The sequence below is a fragment of the Heterocephalus glaber genome, unplaced genomic scaffold, assembly GCF_053883595.1.
Source record: "Heterocephalus glaber isolate CG9 unplaced genomic scaffold, H.glaber_assembly_v1.0 deba00001509, whole genome shotgun sequence".
In the NCBI taxonomy this organism is placed as follows: Eukaryota; Metazoa; Chordata; class Mammalia; order Rodentia; family Bathyergidae; genus Heterocephalus; species Heterocephalus glaber.
Window position 1 is genome coordinate 34,832,979 of NW_028258325.1, and position 22,796 is coordinate 34,855,774.

Below are 22,796 nucleotides of genomic sequence, written 5' to 3' on the forward strand. Positions count from 1 at the left end.
GTATAGTAACCAAACTTTTATTCAAACTTTTATAGGTATAGTAACCTCAGAAATTAAGATGAGAAAACTTTTAATAAACTCAAGTTCCCAAATATATATTGTGACTCTTATTCATTTGTCTTTTTTTGCTCCTAGTGCTAATAATTGTTGTTGCCACTGTATTTATTTAACTGAGTTGGTTCCATCCTCATTTTTGTAGCTATTTAAATCTTTTGAGGGCCACTACAATACAGGTAAGTGAGAAGGCAGAAAAAATATTTTATTTTCTGAAACAAAAGAACCATTTGGAAAAGTCTCAATTTATGAAGTTAGAATTCTTTTTTTTTTGTATATCTTTTTATTGGTACATTTTAGGTGTACAACATAATGACATTCATCATTGGAGATATACACCAGAAGTTAGAATTCTTTTGGAACAGAACTATATTGTACTTCCATTATTCTCCATTTGTTTTTGCATATTTAAAATAATTTCAGGTAATGAGCTTCCACAGTTCTGCAATGTTTCTTCAAATAGTCTGAACTACAAATGGTTCTTTCTCATCTTGAATGTACATTTTAAGACTAAAGCAGCATTCTCCAGTGTATTCTGTGATCTGAAATAGTTCTAAAAGTATTGATTGTTTTTCTGCTTTACCTTACCGTTTTAGACCTCTTTTTGGACACGAATTCTTCATTTAATTTGGCTCTCTAAAGAGCAGTATTTATTTTGAATTGCAAACCTAGTAATGGATTAGGCTTACCAGTGGATCAGATAATAGAGATAGTGAGTTTACTTTTTAGTGGTATTTTTTTGTTTTTGTAGTAATGGGTTTGAACACAAGGCCTTCACCCTGATCTATGTCCCTGGCCTTTAAAAATTTTTTTGAGACAGGGTCTTGCTAAGTTGCTGTTACCCAGGCTGAGCTCTAGCTTGTGATTGTCTTGCCTCAGCCTCCCAGAGTACTGAGATTATACGTGTGTCACCATGCCTGACTTAGTGTTATATTGTGAGTATGCATTAATAAAATTGACATATAAATTGAGATTTTTAGTAAAATAAATATTTTATCAAGCATTAAAATAGTTAATGTAATATGGATGACATTTCATTTTTGAAATAAGATTTTTCATAAAAGCCATGTGTATAAAGCTTATAAAGTATAACATTCATTAATATCTGTAGTATAAATATTACCTGTACCCTCATAGGCAGTAAATTAGGCTTCATCATAAGTTCTGAGAAAGAATTAAGCTGTATCAACCTCAGGCAGATTTTAAACAGAATCTCCTAGAAGACTTGATGAAACACTTAGTAGTGAGCCTCACCTTCAGAATTTCTTTTTTTTTAAATTAATTTTATTGGTACATTTTAGGTATACAATATAATGATATTCATCATTGGAGATTTGTACCTTTACATAATCTGTCTTGGTTCTTATTTTTAAGAATTTCTGATTCAGAAATTCTGAGATGGAGCCTGAGAATTTGTGTTGCTCCCACATTCTCAAGTGATACTGATGCTCCTGGTCCTGGAACCACATTTATGAACCTCAGGCATTTGTTTCATGTAATGAATTAACTTCTCTGCATTCTGGACCAGGGATTTAGCCCAGTGGCGCTGCGCCTGCCTCACAAGCACAATGTCCTAGTTCAATCTGCAGTATGGGGAGGGCGGGGGGATCTTCTCTGCTTTGTATCTAGAATTGCTAATTAATTAGATATCATAATTGATCAAGTGAGAAAAGTCAGCCATATCATTTTCTGTAGGGTTTAATTCTCTTACAGGATGTTGGTAATAATAAGACACAAAAAATGTTATTTCTTAAAGCTTGATTTCATGGTTATTTTGCCAATCTGGGATAGGAAAGCACACTACTGATATATCTAAAATAAATTGATTATTTTATATATATATGTATGTGTGTGTATGTGTGTGTGTGTGTGTGTGTGTGTGTATATATATATATATATATATATATATATGAAAAGGATATCTATAATCTGAAAATTCTCTATGAGTCCTCACCTATGTCATGACCAGATGCAAGAAACAGATATTAAATAATTAAGTTACATAATACTCTCATGTAATATATAGGCATTATACCTATTCTTGTTTTGAAGTATAGTAAAACTTGTAGGAGTCATGAAAGGAGGTAACTCAAGGAATTTGGAATGAATACTAAATCTCTGCCTCAGTCCATTAAATAAATAATCCCAAGAAGATTAAAGACTTAAGGATTAAAAAAGAATGTAAAACTTTTAGGGCCAAGAATTTAGCTCAGTGGCACTGTGCCAGCCTCGCCAAGTGCAAGGTCCTGAGTTCGATCTCCGGTACCAAAAAGAAAAAAAGAAATATATATAAATTACATTCACTTTGGTAATCATTTCTCCATGAAGAACATTTAAAAAACTTTTAATATATTCAATTTGCAATTGAATTTTGAGTCCCCTTGACTAATTCTGGTTATTTGCTTTCTAAGGCAGTTTTTATTGAAATAATAACTGTTAATTTGCTGCTTTCCCATGTACTTTATTTAGGCAATCCATTGTATGACAGCCTCGGTTCTTTGGGTGTGGGCACCTTATTAGGTGTGGTCTCAGCATTCCTGATCTACACTAACACAGAAGCACTCTTAGGACGATCCATCCAACCAGAGCAAGTACAACGGCTTACTGAACTCCTGGAAAGTGACCCATCAGTAAGGTCAGCCTTACTCTGGTGATATTGTTAAGGCTTACAAAAACATGAAAAACAAACATGTGGGGTTTGTGTTTTCAGAGGTAGTATTGGATTCCTAGCTTCTGGAACTTTAAAAATCTATTACTTTTCAGAATTATCATCTTGGAAGGAAGCAGGTACATTTAGGAAACTTCTTATATGCTTCCTTTTAAATTTGGTATTCCTTAACTTTTAGAATAAGGCATAATCAAGTGATAAAATGAGAATAGCAGTGTATAAAGTAATTAGCTCCTTAATGTGAAACCACTTAATATTAAATCATTACATTTATACTTGCCCTATATTTGTATTGCAATTTCAAATTGTCAAAGATAGGTGGCCGAGTATGTTTGGAGTTGTTTCTGCATCTTCCAATCTGTTCCATTGATCCTCAGGTCTGTTTTTTTGCCAGTACCATGCTGTTTTTATCATAGTAGCTTTGTAGTATAATTTTAAATCAGGGTTTATGATGCTCCCTGCCTTGCCTTTGTTGCCCAGAATTGCCTTTGCCTATTCTAGGTCTCTTCTGGTTCCAAATGCAGTTTAGGATTATTTTTTCTAATTCTGTGAGGTATGCTGTTGGGATTTTGATCAGAATTGCCTTAAATCTGTATAACAGTTTTGGAAGTATGACCATTTTCACTATATTGGTTCTTCTTACCCAAGAACAAGGGATATCTTTCCATTTTCTGATATCCTCTTCAGTCTCTTTTTTGAGTACTGTAGTTTTCTATATGAGGTCTTAATTACTTCCTTCATTAGATTGATTACTAGGTACTTTTATTTATTTATTTATTTTTTTGGTACTGGGGATCGAACTTGGGTCCTTGCACTTGCGAAGCAGGCAGTGAAACCACTGAGCTAAATCCCCGGCCCTTGGCTCTCAGTCTTGGTATACCAGGAAGAACTGATTAGCACAGTTGTGTCACTTTGGTTAAAGTAGTACAATCAGCAATAATAGTAGCATCAAATACAGCCTAGTTAACTGTGGTAACTATTAACTTGCCACCTTTAATTGTATGAACTAGATTTGTGGTTATGTAACAGATTGTACGATGAACCAGAAAATTACATGCAATAAATAAGCCCTTAGTATGGCAATTTTATTTTAGTGGAGAAGATTTAAAAGGGGTGTGGTGAGGGGAAATAGAGAAATAGAAGAAGAGGAAGAGATTAGAAGCAAGGCTAGAGGACAAATGAAGATTGTACAAACTTTGGGAAATTGGTGAAAAAAAACAGGAGGAAAAGAGAAAGAATGAAATAAAAACCAGACCAGAACAGAACAGATCAACAACGAAAAAGCTAGAAACCATGTTCAAACAGTCAAGAAAAAACAAAACAAGAACAAGAACCAGAAAAGAGGAAAAAAGAGAAGGAGAAATAAAGTCCAATTCAAGGTGTGTCTTTGCTGGCACTGGTAGATAATCCGAGTAAACAGAGTCCAGAGCCAAATTGATTAATCCCAGCAAGCCAGCTGTAGCCTTACCGTGGAGTAGTAGATATTCCCAGCCAGCCTGCAGCTGTAGTTCCACTAAAGTTCAAGCTGGTTTCTGGCTCTGAGGCTGGAACTATATTTTTTGAGCCTGTAATATTCCATGTGCCTCCTGCCAGCTTGAACTCCACTCCCTGACCTCCTGCTGACTTGAACGCAGCATTCCCACCAAGACACCGGGAGCCTGAGTTCTTAGCCCAGTTAGCCCCTCTCCAAGATGGCTATTGGCCAGTCGCCCTCTCCTAGGTGACATCTGGACTTGAATAACTTATCAGCCCCTGCAGTCCACTGCATCCACTGCTCTGTTCCACTAGTGTGTTGCTTCGTGGAGGCCTATGAGGTTTCCAGTAGTCACCCTGCATCTGCAGGCTTGATTCACAGTTCCCACGCCTAGAGTTCATGCTCTGGGAGAAAGAGTGCTTGCTATCTTCCTCCTCTTCATTAAAGCCTCTCTCTTTGCTCTCCCTGAGGACTTCAATTCTTGCTTCAGATCCTTCCTGGGTAGTCCTACTTTCCTCCATCTCTTTACACTGCAATATTCCGATGTCAGTACACCAAGTCTCTGCTGCTCACCGCCCCACCATCATCCTGGAAGTCTATATATTTCTTTTGAAATAGACTTCTAGTTTATTTAAAAATTTTTTCTTTGTTCCCCCTCCCCCCTGTTCAGATTGTCTATTTGTTGCGAGTCAGTTTTGGTAGCTTGTTTCTTTCTAGGAACTTGCCCATTCTAAATTATCTAGTATTTCTTTGAAATCCTTTTTGTTTATTTAGACTTGGTTATAGTGTCTCATCTTCTGTTTCTGATTATATTAATTTGAGTCTTTTGGCCATTTAAAAAGATTAAAGATTGTCAGTTTTGTTGTCAAAGAACCAGTGTTTGGTTTAATCAATTTTCTGTGTTGTTTTTCTATTTTTTTTCCATTGATTTCTGCATTATTCTTTATTATTTTCTTTCTTCTGGTTGCTTTAGCTTTAGTTTGCTCTTCTTTTTCCAATGTCTTAAGATAGTAGGTCAAGTTTTATTGTTGTTTTTGTTTTCATTTTTTGAGATGAGTTTCACCATTTGCCCAGGCTGGTCTCATTTGGGCTCAAGTGATTGTCCTGCCTCAGCCACCCAAGTAGCTGGGAATACAGAGTTTTTAATTTAATATAGACATTTACAAATAAATTTTCCTTTAAGTACTGCTTTCTCTGCATCCCAGAAATTTTGATATATTAGATCATATTCCTTCATCTCAAAATATTTTCTAATTCCTTTTTAAATTTAATTTTTCATATATGCATTTTTATTTTTAGTTGTGAATAATACTTATACATATGAAATATAGCATGGTATTTCATTACATCTATACAATATGTAATGATTAGATCAGGGTAATTGGCATATCCATCACCTCAAACATTTGTTTCTTTGGATTGGAAACACTCCTTTCTACTAGTCATTTTGAAGTATATAATTGTGGGGAACCATAGATATATCTACATGCAACTGATACCCATTAACCATCCTCTTTCTATCCTTTTCCTCCCTTTCCTCTTGCTTAGGCTTTAGTAATCAATATTATACAGTACTCTACTTTAATAGGATCAACTTTTTAAACTTCCACATGACATGCAGTATTTGTCTTTATGTGTCTAACTTATTTAACATAGTGTTTTCCAGGCTCATTCATGTTGCCACAGATGTTAGGCTTTCATTTTTTATGACTAATATTTTGTCATACATATAGACATGGAAAACTACAGTGGATGTTTTAATTTAAAAAATTATTACAGTAAAAGACACATTGCCCTCTATTCCCCTCAAAGTACTACCCTTCACTTTGAACACACTTATCCCATTGTTCTCACTACTTTCTGAAACCCTCCTCGAAGTCTATTTGTGTTTTTATACAATGTGATAAAAATATGGAAAATGCTGCTGCCAAGTACCATCCAATGGAAAAACAGGCTCGTGTAAAAATATTACAATGTGAGGGGCCAGGGATTTAGCTCAGTAGTTTTGCCACCTGCTGTGCAAGCACAAGGACCTGAGTTTGATCCCCGGTACCAAAAAAAAAAAAAATATTACAGTGTGTGTCCTCCTCCACTTATTCACCAGATATGACACTGTAACTCCTGGTTGTTCCCCAAAGTCAAAATGACCATGAAAGGTAAACATTTTGAATTGATACAGGGCACCAAGGCAGGTGTGAGAGAGCAACCACAGACACAGAGGACTTCCAGAACTGCTTCAGAAAGTGGCAAGAGACAGGAGGATCACTGGTAGTTCAAAGTCAGCCTGGGCTACACAGTGAGCTCAGGGCCAGCCTGCAATACACAGCAAGACCCTGTCTCTAAAAATAATCAAACAAAACTCAAAAAACTCAAACTAAAAGAAAGTGGCAAGAACAAACAATAGGATAGCTGTGTTCAGAACAAGAGGGAATGCTTTCAGGGAGGTTAATGGTAGTGTTTGTTTTACTGTTATAAATGTTTTGAATTTAAACATTCATCATGTTTTTCTGTCATACCCTGTATACCAACCTTTCTTTCTTTTTTTGGTACTGGGGATCAAACTTGGGACCTTGTGTTTGTGAGGCAGGTAGCAGAACCACTGAGCTAAATCCCCGGCCCTATACCACCCTTTATCCATTCATCCAGTGATAGTGATAGGTAGGAGGTAGAGGAGGGGAAGAGGAAGTAAAAAGGGTCAAGATGTGATATGTGTATTTACCAGTTCCCCATGATAAATGTATTTATTATGTTTTGCATACATATACTAATAAAATAGAGAAAAAAGAAAAGAAAATATCTTCTGTTGTGTGGAGTGTTCTATAGATGTTTATTAGGATAAGTTTTAATGTTTAAGACTTCAGTTTTCCTGTTGATATTTTTGCCTTGTTATTCTGCCCATTATTGGATGTAGAGTATTGTCATCTCCACCCATTGCTTATTAAAGTCTAAAAAAGAGCTAAACTGAAAAAGATCAGCAACTCTAAACTTTTTTGCAACAATGAAGATCTGTGAATTAAATTGTTGGAAAAAATTAAGTGCTAGTCGTCTAGAAAGTTCATGGCAATTTTTTAAGTAGTATATTACTTATGTATTGCTGTGTGACAAATTGGCCCCAAACTTACTGTTTTTAAACAGTACTTATGTAACAGCTCCTGTGAGTCAGGAATCTAGGCACTAGTTATGTGAGTTCTCTATGTCAGGCTTTCTCATAGACTGGTATGAAGTTTTTGGCCGCGACAGTAGTATATAGTTGTGTCTTAAGGAAGAAAGAGCTGCTTCTAGAATTATGCAGTTGTTAGCAGGATTAAATTCTTCACCATGTGGCCTCTTTGAGATGGCAGCTTAATCAAAACATGCCAGGTGATAAGATAATAGCGATTGAATGTGAACAAGAAAAAAAAAATCACACACTAGTCATGTGCTGTTGGAAATGATATCATATCACTTAGTCATATTCTGTAGGTTAAAAGTAAGGAACTAGTAGTCTAGCCAACATTCAAGGAGAGGAGCCTACAGAGGATATAGATCAATCATTTCCAGCATCTCATAAGCTGCTTGTTCTCAAATAGTTTTCTCTCTGCAGTTATGTATAAGAGTATCAGAAGATACTTATTAGCTGCTACCTGTTAGTCAAATAATGAAATATATTAATACTTTGTGATGACTGAAGTAGATAAGTCTTTTTTTAAAAAATACACATAATTTCTTGCCAGTCTGAACAAGTTTTAAGTTGAGCATATAACTTTATAAGTATTCAGTCATTTATTCATATTTCACCCTCTAGTGATATATACAGCTTCTTTATTTGGCTGTTTGGACTTAAGTAATTTGCTCAAGAGCACTCAAACCTTTTTTTTTTTGGTACCAGGGATCAAACTCGGGTCCTTGCACTCTGAGCTAAATCCCCAGCCCACAAACCTTTTAACAGTACTTGGAATGTCGCTGAAGCTTATTCTTCTAGTAGACTCTGTTTTCAGGATTCAGAATGTTTTGGTATTTCTTACATACTCTTTAAAGAAAAGATATTATAGTGGTCACTTTTGAAAGAAGAGGATTTATCAGTTATTTAGCAGGGAAGATTTGATTCCTGAGGGTTAGGATAGAAGGGTTGAAAAGTGGTTGTAGTTTAGCATCTGCCTTCCTTCCTGAGAGTCAGAAAGGTGTGACAGAAAGGCTGGGTTTTGTTGTCTGAAGAGCTGCAGTGTGGAGGAGTTTTGGTTTACTTTTCACTAATTGGACTATCTTGACCAAATCACCATGCCTCTCTGAGACTGTTTTATCATCTGTAAAGATACCACTTTATAGGGGCCGGGGATTTAGCTCAGTGGTTCCATCACCTGCCTTGCAAGCACAAGGTCCCAAGTTTGATCCCCGGTACCAAAAAAAAAAAAAAGATACCACTTTATTTATTTTAGAAAAGCTATTCATTAAATGCTTGCCTTATAGCTGGTACCATATTAAGCATTTTATATATTATCTTATTAGTTCTCTCATCAATCCTATATGGTATCCCATTCTTGTAATACTTCACCAAGTTGTTTGAAGACCATTAGAAACCTTGCATTGTATGTCAGGATCCTGGGATTGATCCCCACTACTGCTTTAAAAAAATGATTAATATACTCTAAAACTCTACTATCAACCCAAAACCATTTTGTAAATGGTATTTAGGAAATTGGTAAGTGAATATATGGGGAGAAAGATTTATGAGATAATATGACAGCATTTTAGAAAGGCAATTTAGAGTTGATTTTTTAATACACCAGCTTTGTCACTCATATGTATACAAATTACCATAAGATATTTGATAATTTGCACATTTGTATAGCATTATATATAAAAATTTAACCTCAGAAAATGATAGGTGATGCTTTATGGTAACTACTCCAAAGGCATCTTTGTCTATTTTCATCACTGGTGTAGATAAAACAAGAATTCTGGGCTTTGTACCATTGCACTATGTATGTATATATGTATGTATGTATATATGTTTAAATTTGTATGTATTGTTACTGATTGCAGGGCAATTCATGATGTTAAAGCCACGGATCTGGGATTAGGTAAAGTAAGATTTAAGGCAGAAGTGGATTTTGATGGACGAGTTGTTACAAGATCATATTTGGAGAAACAAGATTTTGACCAAATGCTACAAGTAAGTTTATGTGTTTAAAATTTTCTTATGTAGCTGATGGCAGAAAAGAATATTTTTTAAATAAATGAAAACTTTCTTTCATAGGTCTTAAAGTAACTTCAGCTATCAACTTCTTAGGTTCTAAAATATGACAAAGAACCTTTTTTTTTCTGTAGACTGGGTTGGAGAAGACAGCAGAAGAGCAAACCCAGCAAGCTGTTAGTGCTTGTTATGTGCCAGGCATTTTATTTATTTTATCTGATTTACTCTCAACCCAGTGAGGTAAAATAACATTTTCATTTTAACATGTAGGCAAATTAAGACCCAGATTATGTAACTTGCCTAAAGTTTTATTTACACATCTGTGAATTTAGATACCTCTGACTTCAGAATCTGTGATGGCAGTTCCAGAGCTGGCCATGGTGGCACACATGTATAATTCCTCCTATAATGAGGACCTGGTTACCGATTGTTCAGACTTAGGACTGAGGTATGCTGTTTGGACTTACAACCTGTCTTTTTAAATTTTTTTTGTACAGTTCTGTACATTTTGTTTATGGAACCTCAATGTCTTTTTTTTGTGCAGTATACCTTGTGTAACTCTTGGTTGTACTGTACAGCACAGTACTGTATTTATACAAATAAAAGCAAAGTCATCAAGTTAGAGTTCTTCGTTCTGAATATTGTAGTGTATATACTATATACAGTTCCCCATTTAGCAACCAATTCACTCAACGCCTTAGTTGTGGGACTGGAACTCTCATTAAGTGAGGAATGTCTGTATCAGCACTGTAGAAGGCAGAGGCAGGAGTATCATAAGTTCATATCCAGCCTGGGTAACTTGGTGACTTGGCAAGATCTGGTCTCAAGAAAGAAAATGACTGAGGATGTAACTCATTGTGAAAGCTATGGGTTCAATCCCCAATATTCCAAAAGAAAACAAAAAATTAAAATAAGAATATGGCAGTTGCCTTCATCTCATTCAGTTTTACTTTTCATGGTTTTAGTTAATCACAGTCAACCTCAGTCCAGAAATAATAAATGGAAAATTCCAGAAATAGTTGATAAGCTTTAAATTACCATTCTGAATAGTGTGATGAAATCTTGTGCTATTTTCCCCAGGACATGAATTATCCCTCTGTCCTGCATGTACACTACATGTTGTATATGCTACCCGCCCTGTGGCAGTTGAGAGAGACAGAGATGACACAGAACTTTTATCACAGTACATAGCTGTAATTGTTTTATTATTGTTAATCTCTTACTGTGCCTAATTTATAAATTTAACATAGGCATAGGAAAAAACATAGGCTACATAAGGTTCTGTACTGTCTGTGGTTTTTGGCACCCACTGGGGTCTTGTAACATATCCCCACAGACAAGGGACACTGCTGTAGTTTGAAAGAGAATTACAGGAGATGATATAACAAACAGCACAGATAGGCCACTTGCCTTTGTCAGATCTTAACATTGTATTTGTATATATATATTGATATTGAGTATTCCTTATATGAAATGCTTCAGGGCCAGAAATGTTTCAGATTTCAGAGTTTGAGTGTCAAATCAGTGCCTAGAAAGTTGTGAATTGCAGAGCATTTTGGATTTTCTGATTAGAGGTGCTTAACCTGTATTTGTTTGCTTAAGATCTTAAAAAATAAAAAATCATGACAAATACAATTGAAGTTCCCATTTTCTCTAATTCTATTCTCCTTCTATTCCTAGAATTAGCTTCATGGTGAATTTGGTATTGTCATTTCTATTCAGCTCTTTTATTTTTCAGGATTTTAAGCATGATATAACATTTTAAAATTTGAAAAATTGGGTGTAAATGGTTTCATACTTTATGCATCTGTATAATTTGCTTGTTCTTGACATTCTTTCATGTTAAATTAATTTATATATCTCTAGATAATTTATTGTTTTGTTATAAAACATTCCATCCTATGAATATGTTGCAATTTATGTGGTTTGTCTCCAATTGATGAACATTTATATTGTTTTCAGTGTTAAACTATTAGAAACAACTTTGATGGCATTCTCAATTCATGCTTCCTCCTGCACATGGGCAAATGTTTCTTCAGGGTAGTGTATAGATAGCTAGATTTAAAATAGGTAAAGGCCATTGAGAATACATTCTTAGCTGTAGCTTCTGTAGATACTATCAAATTATTCTCCAAAATATATTTAACTTCTGCCATCAGTGTATCAAAGTTTTTGTTACTTCATATTCTTTGGTTTTTGGGGTTTTTTTTGGTATCTGGGATTGAACTCGGGACCTTGCACTTGCAAGGCAGGCAGCAGGACTACTGAGCTAAATCTCCGGCCCATATTCTTACTGGATTATACTGATAGTTTTCAAATTTTTCCTGATGAAGTAATATCTTGTAATTTATATTTCTTGGAGTAATGAGGTTAATAAACATTGAAATTTGGACTGGGAATTTAGCTCAGTGGTTCTGCCTCCTGCCTTGCAAGCTCAAAGGCCCGAGTTCGATCCCCATTACCAAAACAAACAAACATTGAAATTCATTGACCATTGGGCTTTCCTCTACTTTGCTTCTTGTTTTGTTTTTAGTTAGTTTGTATTATTCTGACAGGTGTTTTGGTAAACATTTCATTTCCAATGTGCTAGATACTAAGACTTTCTCAGTTGTATATGTGCAATATCATTTTTCAGTTGTATGGAAAATTTAATATGGTTTATAATTTTAATGTCAAATTTGTACTCTTCCTCAGTACTTTTTATCTTATGCAAAAAAAATCCTTGCTTAACCCATTGTCACAAAAATATCATTTTTTCTTCTAAAAGTTTTATATTCTTTTTTTGGGGGGGGTACCAGGGATCAAATTCAGGACCTTGTGCTTGCAAGGCAAGTTGCGGTACCACTGAGCTAAATCCCCAGCCCTAAAAGTTTTATATTCTTTTTTAACCCTTGAATCTTTAATATTCTTGGGATTATTTATTTAATGGACTGAGGTAGAGATTTAGTATTTTTTCTTTACAGGAAAATAATTGTCCCAACACTATTTCATTAATATTCTTTTGCCACTGATTTTGTAGTTCTTCCTCTGTATAAAATTGTACTGGATTGTCCTGAACTGATTTTTTTTGGGAAATAGGTGGTCTGTTGCCTATGATCTAGAGTTTTTAAATTTTTCATTAAACTTTATGGTGTTTCATTATAAATTTTCAAAGGAATTGTCAGTGTACCACTAAGAGTTTTGAAAAATTTAGTTTTCCTGCTTCTCTTCTTTATAGGAAATTCAAGAAGTGAAAACTCCTGAAGAATTAGAGACCTTTATGCTTAAACATGGAGAAAATATTATCGACACTTTAGGAGCTGAAGTAGATAGGCTGGAGAAGGAACTGAAAGTAAGATATATTCATAAAATAATGCAATGATAGTGACAACTCTGTTTTGAGTACTTGCTCTGCATCAGACACTATGCTAAGTATATCATATGCATATTCTTAACACTCTGAGTAACTCTGTAACAGGTAAATGCATACAGGGCAGAATCCAGTAAAGTTCCAAATGTGGAACAAAAGTGGTATTCTCCTCATGGAGTTGTGGATAGCATTACTCTTCTGATAGTGAAGTGTGTCACTTGTCTTGAGTATTGGTTACCCATTGAATCTCATCTGAGATTTGATGTCTTGAGATTTCACTGGAGCAGTGGGGTTGACTACAAGAGGCTGACCTTTTATCTGCAGCCCCTCCTGATGTAGAACAGATACTATGTGACCTAAAGCTCCCCTCATAAGTCTCATTAGACTGCATGGTGGTCAACACTCCCAGATAAACAAAGGCATTCTTAAGGAGATTTTCAAGAGCCTAGAAACCACCATCTAGTAACTCAGGGCAAAGTTTAGACCTTTCTTTGGGTAAGATTAATTCTCTACTATGCATTGTTATATTAAAATCCATTAGTCTGTTTTTGTGCTCTGAATGGGTTTTTTACCTGTGATTCTATATAATATAAATTGATATTTTGGAAAATATTAATTCACTGAGTTATGCACATCTTTCAAATAGTGTTCTGATAAGAAAGCAATCTTTTCAGCTCACAGAGCAAGCAATCAAAGGGACACTTTCTTTGTGCCATCATATGTCAGTATGAAGCAGAGGTGGTCTGTCACGGTATCTTACAAAGTGTACTCAAGGGTTAAGGTTTAACTAAATTGATACATTTTACTACTTTATAAAGGATATTTTGAAGTAAAACCAGCTTTTTAAAGCAGTTGAGTATGTTGCAGTAAAGGAACAAATGACCAGTAGTATAGTTTGGTTCCATTTGCTTAATTGTGAAAAGGTGCCAGCATGGCTTTTAGGCCATTATAGGATATGTTATAGTGACAAAGGCAAAAAACATCATAGTTATTCACTATTTACTATGAAAATAGCTGTGATTTTAAAGTGCCCTTGCAAAGGTTTCAGGATGTCCACAGTCCTTGGACCTTGAGAACCACTGTTTTATATAGAATGTAAAATGATGGTTATTTTTGAGTAGGGTAACACAGGAAGAATGAACTTTATTCTATTAGATTTTAGTTCCCTGGTAAGAAAACTAATGAACTAAATCTGTGTACTTTAATAGAAACAGGAAGTCAGAAGTCACATTTAAGAATAATTGATTGCCAGGGATTTAGTTCAGTGGTTTCGCCACCTGCTGCGCGAGCGCAAGGACCTGAGTTCGATCCCCGGTACCAAAAAAATCCCAAAAAACAAAAAAACAATACTTTAAGAATAATTGATCATTCTCAACTGTATTTCCTCTTATCACAATCAGAGAAGTTTGTTGTTTTTACTTAACTAAATTTGTAGTTTAGATACTATTAAGTCATTGGTAGTGTTTTTGAATTACACAAATTTTTCAAAGCACAAAGCTAAGTTTAACTCACATAGGCAAGTGGAAACATCTTTGGCTAATGTAATAAAGCATGTTTAATCTTAAAGGAAAATTATTCATAGTTGAAGTACCAAACCAGAAGGGAATACATGAACATAATTTTTTCTAGTCATGAAAATAAGCTGATTTTCTTTTGGAAACTGAAATTTTGTACACAAGCTATTCCCTCATTTTTAATATCTCATGGTTGCTTTCTAAATAATGTTATTGAGGGGCAGTGCAGGTGAGCCAATCCCAGCGCCCAGGAGGAGGCTCCCAGGCAGCCATTCTACCTCTCCCAGGGTAGAAGAGGTTAGCCAATCCCAGTGCCCAGGAGGAGGCTCCGAAGCCACCATTCCACCTCTCCCAGGGCAGAGGAGGTGAGCCAATCACAGCGCCCAGGAGGAGGCTCCCAGTCCGCCTTTCCACTGTTCTCAGGGCAGAGGAGGTGAGCCACATGGGCACCAGCAGCACCACCCCCCCTCCCCGCCCGTGGAAATGAGAAGACATGTAAACAAGCCTCAAAAACAGACTTTTCCAGATCACCTACACCAACCTCAAAGGGAAACGAGATGGAACAATCTGATACTCAACCACCTGGACTCCCTGAACTGGCAACAAAAGAGGATCCAGAAAAAATGAAATCAGAAATAATTTCTCACATAACAGCAGGGATTGTGCCCATAGTGCAAGACATGATTAATAAATCTAGAGGGCACAGATAAAAAAAATAGAGCTGAGGAACATGATGGAATCCCAACACAGGAAACAAATGGAATCCATAAAACAGACACAAACAGATTTCCAGGAGATTAAAAACTCCATTGAAAGTCTACACAGAAGAATGAACCAGTGTGAGGACAGAATTTCACATGTAGAAGATAAGATTGCAATTACTGACCAGGAAAAGAAAAAAAAATTGCTTTAAAATTGTAAGGGAACACGAGAAATCAATCCAGCAGCTGCTAGATGATGCAAAGAAGAATAACATAAGACTGATTGGAGTCAATGAAGAAACAGATGACATAAAAAAGAGAGTCCAGATGACATAAAAAAACTCTTCACAGAAGTGATGGCAGAAAACTTCCCAAGCAGGGGAAAAGAACTTGACATACAGATAACTGAGGCATATAGGATTCCAACTAGCCTTGATAAAAAAAAAAAAATCCACACATAGGCATATAATAGGATTCCAGAAACCCAACAGAAGAACAAAATTCTACAAGAAGTGAGAGAAAAGAAACAAATTCACATACAAAGGAAAGCCCATCAGAATCACAGCAGACTTCTCAATGCAAAACCTCAAGGCAAGAAGAGCTTGGAGTGACGTATTCCAAGCCCTAAAGGAAAACAGCCTCCAACCCAGATTGATGTACCTTACAAAACTATCTTTCAGAATTGATGGAGAAATAAGATACTTTGATGATAAAGAGCACCTTAGGAACTTCATGAATACCAAACCAGCACTCCAAAAAATTTTAGACAATATCCTTGGAAAAGACAACAAGGATCACAACCCCAGGAAGCTCAGCAGAATGAATCTGTTGGGCGTGACAAATTAAATGCAAAGGGGGAGAATCCAACAAAAAGAAAAGCTTCATAACAAGGCTTTTAAAACTTTTAACTTCATCTCCCTAATGAGTGTATAATTCAATCTTGATATTGTACTGATTAGTATTTTTCTGATTCTAGTGTTGCACACCTTTGCTTGTGCTGCACTGGCTATTTATCATCTTCTTGTGTCTCCTTTTTAATTGGGTTGTCTATTAATGAGCTGTAAGAGTTCTTTATATATTCTGGTCATAAGTTATGCATTGTAAATATGGTCTGTTTAAGGACTACTTTTCATTTTAACGATGTCATTTAAAGTTCTGAATTTTGCTGGAATCTCATTTATCAGTTTTTTTCTTCATCATGTCTTTTGTATCCTGGGAAGTTCTTGCCTACTCTAAATTCAAAAACATTTTCCCTTATAATTTCTTCTTAAAGTTCTATAGTTTTAGTCTTTCATATTTAGGTTCATAGATCCTTTCAAGTTATTTTTACATATGCAAATAAAGGGTTGAGGTTAATTTTTTATATATGGATACCAGGTGTTCTAGTGCCATTTGTTGAAAACACCATCTTTTCCTCTGCTCTTGAATTGAGTTTATGTTCTATAAAATGTTAATGTTAAATAATCTTTCAAAACTCAGTGGACCATATATGTGTGGTTCTATTTCTAGATTCTCTGTTTTATTCCAATGATCTATGTATCTTTCCTTATACCAACACTGCCTTGATTACTGTAGGTTTAGAGGAAGTCTTAAAATTAGGTACTAAATGTCTTCCAGCACTGATTTTTTTTTTCTTTTTACTTTTCTAGGTCCTTTGTACTCCTACATAACTTTTAAATTTCAATATCCAATTCTCCATTTATAGCAGGTATACATAGGCCTGAATTTTTATATATACCTTGTGTTTTCTAATCCTGCTAAATTGAAATACAAGTTCTAGGGGCTCCTAGAGATTTCTTAGTATTTTCTCTGTAGATGATCATTTCATCTACATATAAAAATTTTGCTTCTACCTTGCCAATCCTATCCTAATTGTGTCATTTTATTGCCAGACTATTTTGGTTTAGACCTATGTTTCAAAGTCTAATGGACAGATGAAAAGTAACCATATCTGCCCTTGTTCCCCACCTTAGGGAGAAAGCATTGTATGTTTTCCATTCATATAAGGCGTTTTTGCTGGAAATATGGAGTACATGTCTTTGACCTGTTGAGAAGGTTCTGTTCTACTTCTAGTCTTCTGATAGCTTTTATCATGAACAGCTGTAGAATTTAGTCCAATACTTTTTCTCCAACAAGTGACAGGATCATATGGCTTTTTCCTTTCCTCTGTTAAAATGATGACTTTTGGGAGTGGATCTTCCAATGCTGAACCAACACTGCTATCCCTATAATAAAACCACTTTCTATATATTGCTAGATCTGTCTTCTAATAATGTGTTTTGTTAAACATATTTTTATCTATGTTCATACTTTTTTCTTCTATTATCTTTATACAGTTTTAGTATTAGCACAATGTTGATTTCTTAAAATGAGGGGAGAAATGTTCCTTTTTTTCTGCTTTAAATGTTTGATATAATTTATCAGTTAAAACGTATATGAACCTGTTGTTGTCATATAGGTAGGTTTTCAAGCTAGGAATACACTTTCTTTAATAGGTGCTATTCAAATTTTATATTTCCTCCAGAGTTAGTGTCATTAATTTGTCTTCCAAGGTGCTTCTTAGAAGTTGTCAAATTTATTTCAAAAAGATTTTTGTAATATGCTTTCTGTATCCTTTTAAATTCTGTAAAATCTGTAGTAATGTCTCCTAGATCTTGATATTGTAATTTTTAAAATGTATAATTGATATTGTCCAATAGGAAGAAAAGGTCTAAAGGACCAGGGGAAGTGGGAGGGATAGGGGAAAGAAAAAAAGGGAAAAAAAAATATGAGAAAAGGAAAAAAATGGAAACAAAGTCTTTGCAAATAGGGAAGGGTGGAGGGGGTGAAGGGAGGGCAGGGGAAGGGGAAAAAAATAAGAACCAAGATACACATGTAATTGTACAAGATCCCAATGATGAATGAATGAATGAATTTTATACCTAAAATATACCAGTAAACTTCATGGGGGAAAAAAAATAATGTTATTGAAAAACATAGTAATTGGCATTGAATGACTTTCTGTCCATGGGGAGGGGACAGCTGAAGTTCCATGTGTGACTTTCCTGTATAAATGTATCTATATCATTATAGCCATTAGACATCTCCGTGGAGTAATGCTGGTGCATATTTCAATAGGTCATATTTTTGGCTTAAGACTCTAGAATTTGCGTAGTTCTGTGTGAAGGTACTGAAAAATAATAGGTTTATTCATAAATTCTGATATATAAAATAGTTTCAAAATTATAAAATACATCTTATTGCTTTAAAAATATTTGAACTGTTAACTTTTTTATCCTACTTCTTATATATAGACCCTTCTCCTATCCCCCCTTTGAAGCTTTTTGTGTTTGAGAAGAAATAATTCTTCTGGAAATTAATTCAGTAGGAGGCTGCCATAACATTAGCAAATTGCTTATAATGTTCTGCCTTTTATTTTATCTTTGCTTCTCTAGTTGCATCCACCTAATAGCATTTTCTTGAGTCTTCAGCATTGCAAAATAAATCACATAATTTGGTTTTTGACTCTGCATGAATGTTGGAATAAAATCTCTCTGTACTGGGCAAAATAGTTCAGCTTACATTAATTAGTGCATGGGACATAGTAAATGTAAAAGTATGTGTTGAATAAATAAATAAAAATTATAAATTAGTACAAGTTATTGATTTTTCAGTTCTGCGTAACAAATGCCTGTTATATCCGTAATCTTGTTAAAGCTGTAAACATTGTATTTTAAGAAATTTAAATCCTGTTTGTTTTATTCATTCAGCAAATGTGTATGTGCTTTGTATTGTGCACATTCTATAAACTGTTAGATTTCTTTTTTTTTTTTGGTACTGGGGATTGAACTCAGGACCTTGCGCTTTCAAGGCAGGCGCCGTGCCACTGAGCTAAACCCCTAGCTCAACTCTGTTAGATTTCTCTTAGAAAGGTTGATTTTAAGAATATGGTAAATGAACTTTAGATTGAGATGTTTTTATTAGTATAATTTACTATACAATGCTTTTTTGGTAAAACAATGCCAGATTTCTTGTGAACAGCTAAATATTTCAAGTCCTATTCGGATAGGGTTTTATTTCTGTTTGGAGAAAAATTTTTTCCATATTGAATTTATGAAGTTCTAGAGACAAGGAATGGTTTCAGATAAACTTGAGAATAATAGTGTGCTTGGGGGTTCCTGGCCGTGCACACTGGGACCCCAAAGAAAAGGACTCCTAGGGACACTCAAACGGCCCTGGGTATAAGAAAAATCCCTTTGTTCACTCAGAGAATGCTGTAGTCAAGCAAAACTCCAGTCTTATACCAGATTTTTGTTTTTAGAAATGAATTCCTCTAATACAAGTAATATGCACATGGTCCTAAGATATTATTTTTAAGCTAGAAGGTATTAGTCCTGATTAATTTCAGAATTACGACAGCTTTTCTCTTGTTGATTTAGTTTTTTAATTTTTAAGCAACTCATACACAAAATATATATATATTTTTTTCTTTATTAAATTCTTTTATTGGTACATTGTAGATATACAACACAATTACATTTCTCATTGGGAATTGTACCTTCACATAATGTATCTTGGTTCTTATTTTTTCCCCATTCCTAGCCCTCCCTTCACCCGCTCCACCCTTCCCTATTTACAAAGACTTTATTTCCATTTCTCATCATTTTTCCTTTCCCTTTATACACAAAATATATTAAGTCAAACAACTTTAAGCTTGTAACTGACCTCATTCTAGTCCCTAATTCTACCTCTCATAGATAACTCTTTTTAATACTTTTAGCATTTTTTAATTTCATGCCATATTTTTGTTTTATATTGCTTCTCATTTAATATTATTTGCTCTTTACTAAGTGTAGATTTATGCACTTTTGTGCACTGCTGTCTATCCTCCACTCTCACAATATTCTATAATATTTTTAATTCCCCTCAAGTTAACCATTCTTCTTTTGTATATCTACAGGAAAGAGAAGCCGAAAACTGTTACTTTGCTCCATAGCAGCAGACTTTTGTAATTGCTTGCTTACTTACCTGTGTCTCCTTCTCACTTACTGTAAGTCCATTGAAGGGAGATACTGTTTGTTGCTGCTGAGTTGAAGTTCCTTAAACTAGCATATAAGATTTTTAACAACCTGATTTTGGCCTGTCCTTCCAGCCTCCTTACTAAGATTGCTCTTTTTGCAGCTTCTGTGCTGACTGTACCTATGAACAGAGCCAGTGCTGTGCCACAGGGCTTTTTGGGCTCTCTCCTTTGTTTGCACCTGCTGTTTTTTCTGTCTAATCATCCATCTCCATCTATCTAGAAGACTCACCATGTTCAAATCTAGCTTAGATGTATCAGTAATAAAAGTAATAAAAAGAAACACGATTTTCTTTGCTATGAATAATGTGATTTTTCTTTCCAGAAACGCAATCCTGAAGTTCGGCATGTAGATTTGGAGATACTCTAAACTTGATGGAGTGAGTCATCTTGGCAGAGCATTGGAAACAAGTTTGTTGTCTCTCTACAAAGCACGCCGTCTCCTTTTCAACCTGAAGGAGGAAGTGCCATTTGGAAGCCATTTTTCAAGATGGAACAAATATTTTATGTAAAGAGCAACTGAACAGGCCACAGAACTAAAGCTACTTTCTTCTAATTATGTTTTTATGCTTTGATAGGGAACATTTTTGTTATTTAAATTGTTCAGAATTTCTCATTGTAGCCTATCAATATGTATTGTACATTGCAATCATGTTTCTTTTCTTCACATTGGTAAGGGGCATCCATGGGATTATAACTTTCAATTTTGTTTCTACTAAATACTTCTTCAATATGTCAATCTTGAATATTCTGGCTGAATTTTGCTGTGTGGTTTTTAAATGGTCACTCTGTTTCAAAGTCTGTCTTTCTTCATATAATTTGGAAATTATTTCTGTATACTTTGTGATTTTGACCTGAGCATTGAGAGTTGTACTCTCCTAACCTTGTCATCTACAAATGTTCATTCCAGAAATGACTTAGTTACTGAATTGAATGAAGACTTTTCAGTACTGTCCTTTAGATCATAGTTACTGTTTTCTATAATGTATTTCTCTTTCACTTTTTTTTCCTTGTTTCAGTTTTTCTGATGTTAAGAGATAAATAATCCTGGACATTTCCATGAGCTGGTGTGATGACTTTTCTTTTCTTTAATTTTTTTTTTTTTTTTGTAAACTGGCTTTAGTGCCATAATGTCTATTTACTGGGAGATAATGCATTTATAAGCATTTTAACATTCTGTAAAATGGACTTGAAATATTTATAATTTTATAGACAGGTCAGCATTTTATTTTTAATTTATTTAAAAGGAGACACTGATGTAAATCTGAACTATGGGATTTTTTTTTTTTGAGAGAGAAGTAAATCTCTTACACTGAAACTTGTGTCATGATTTTGTGTAATATCATAGTCAATAGCGTGTCTATTAGTTTCCTGGAGTTACAAACGGGCATTTAGTGTAACATACTGGCTATAACATATGTAAGTGAATAGCTTTCTGATGACTGTATGGTAGCAAGGTGAAAAAACATACAATTCAGTAATTGAAAAATCTAGTGAAAAACTACAGCTTTCTCCACAATACAGTTCTACCCTTTGAAATATCCAGGTAGCAGTGAGCACTGTTCATGTGAAAGTGTGGCTGCTGCTCTTTACTGGATGCGTGCTTCACGTGGACCTAACTACCTATGCGAAGTCATGTCTTCAAACTTACTGAGGTGGAAGTTCATGAATTATAACAGATTGTCATATTGGAAACAAAAAATAAATCTTTGATTAAAGGGTTTGTTCTGGTAATTTTTGATCTAGAAGTGTCATTTGCTGGAAAATTATGAGAGTGTATATTGTACTTTTGTTGTAACCATTAGCATCTCACATGTACATTTTAAATAAAGTAACATTCCAGTTTTGCTTTTAAGATATAAAATTGTTGGGCTGGGGATGTAGCTGAGAGGTGGAGCACTTAGCATGTATTTTATATATATATATATATATATATATTCAAATTCCTCGTATGTACTCTTTTTTTAAACCTTTGTTCTTTATGTGTTATAATTCACTATTCTTTCTCTTCTTCCTCCTTCCCTTTTCCCACCTGCCATTTGTTCCATGTTATTGCCACATGTCAACATTCCAAATTTCACTCAGAGTACTCTGAAAAATTTTACATAGTGAGACAAGAATAACTACTTGTTTTAAAAAAAGATGCTCAAAGTTGATGTTTAAAAGCTATTCTAGGGCCAGGGATTTAGCTCAGTGGTTTCTAAAAAAAGCCAGTTCCTAATACTTCTTTGAATTTTCATATCAGATTTTTGGTTGAGATTAAGAAAACATACTGCTCTCTTTTCATTCTAATTCTTTTCTACAGTGGTATTTTAAAGGTTATGTAAACATGACATGAAGGAGGGCAATGTATCCAGAAATTTGAACATTTTTGTGGATTCTTTTTTTTTTTTCCCCTTGTAACTAGAGTCAAATTTGAATGTTAAAACCAGGGAGTTTGGGCCTCTTTAAAACTAGCTGGATGGGCCGGGGATTTAGCTCAGTGGTGCTACCGCCACCTGCCTGGCAAGCACAAGGTCCTGAGTTCAATCCCCAGTACAGGAAAAAAAAAAAAAAAAAAAACTAGCCAGGCATGGTGGTACATGCTTGTAATCCCAGCACTTGGGAGGCAGAGGCAGGAAAATTGCCTGGGCTACATAGTGAGTTTAAGGCCAGCCTAAACCATATAGCAAGACCTTGTCTCACAAAGCAAAAACAAAACTAAGTAATAGCCAGGGATGTAGCTCAGCAGCGCCACGCCTGCCTGGCAAGCACAAGGTCCTGAGTTTGATCCCCGGTACCAAAAAAAGGTCAAAGCATCTAGTTTT

General features: G+C 34.9%; 1 protein-coding gene across 3 annotated transcripts in view; it reads left to right on the forward strand.

The window, feature by feature from the left end:
* The window catches only part of Slc30a9 (solute carrier family 30 member 9), a 76,407-nt gene extending 54,563 nt beyond the window's left edge, over positions 1 to 21,844 (forward strand). For 2 of the 3 annotated variants that reach the window (XM_004849796.4, XM_013073992.3), the window contains 4 exons: positions 2,524 to 2,689; positions 9,219 to 9,348; positions 12,587 to 12,700; positions 20,315 to 21,844. In XM_004849796.4, the coding sequence (XP_004849853.1) occupies positions 2,524 to 2,689; positions 9,219 to 9,348; positions 12,587 to 12,700; positions 20,315 to 20,359 (455 nt within the window). In that variant the 3' untranslated portion in view covers positions 20,360 to 21,844. Of the gene's footprint in view, positions 1 to 2,523; positions 2,690 to 9,218; positions 9,349 to 9,701; positions 9,818 to 12,586; positions 12,701 to 20,314 lie in introns of all 3 variants that reach the window. The other variant, XR_002396704.2, reaches the window with a different exon arrangement.
* The last annotated feature ends 952 nt before the right edge of the window (positions 21,845 to 22,796 follow it).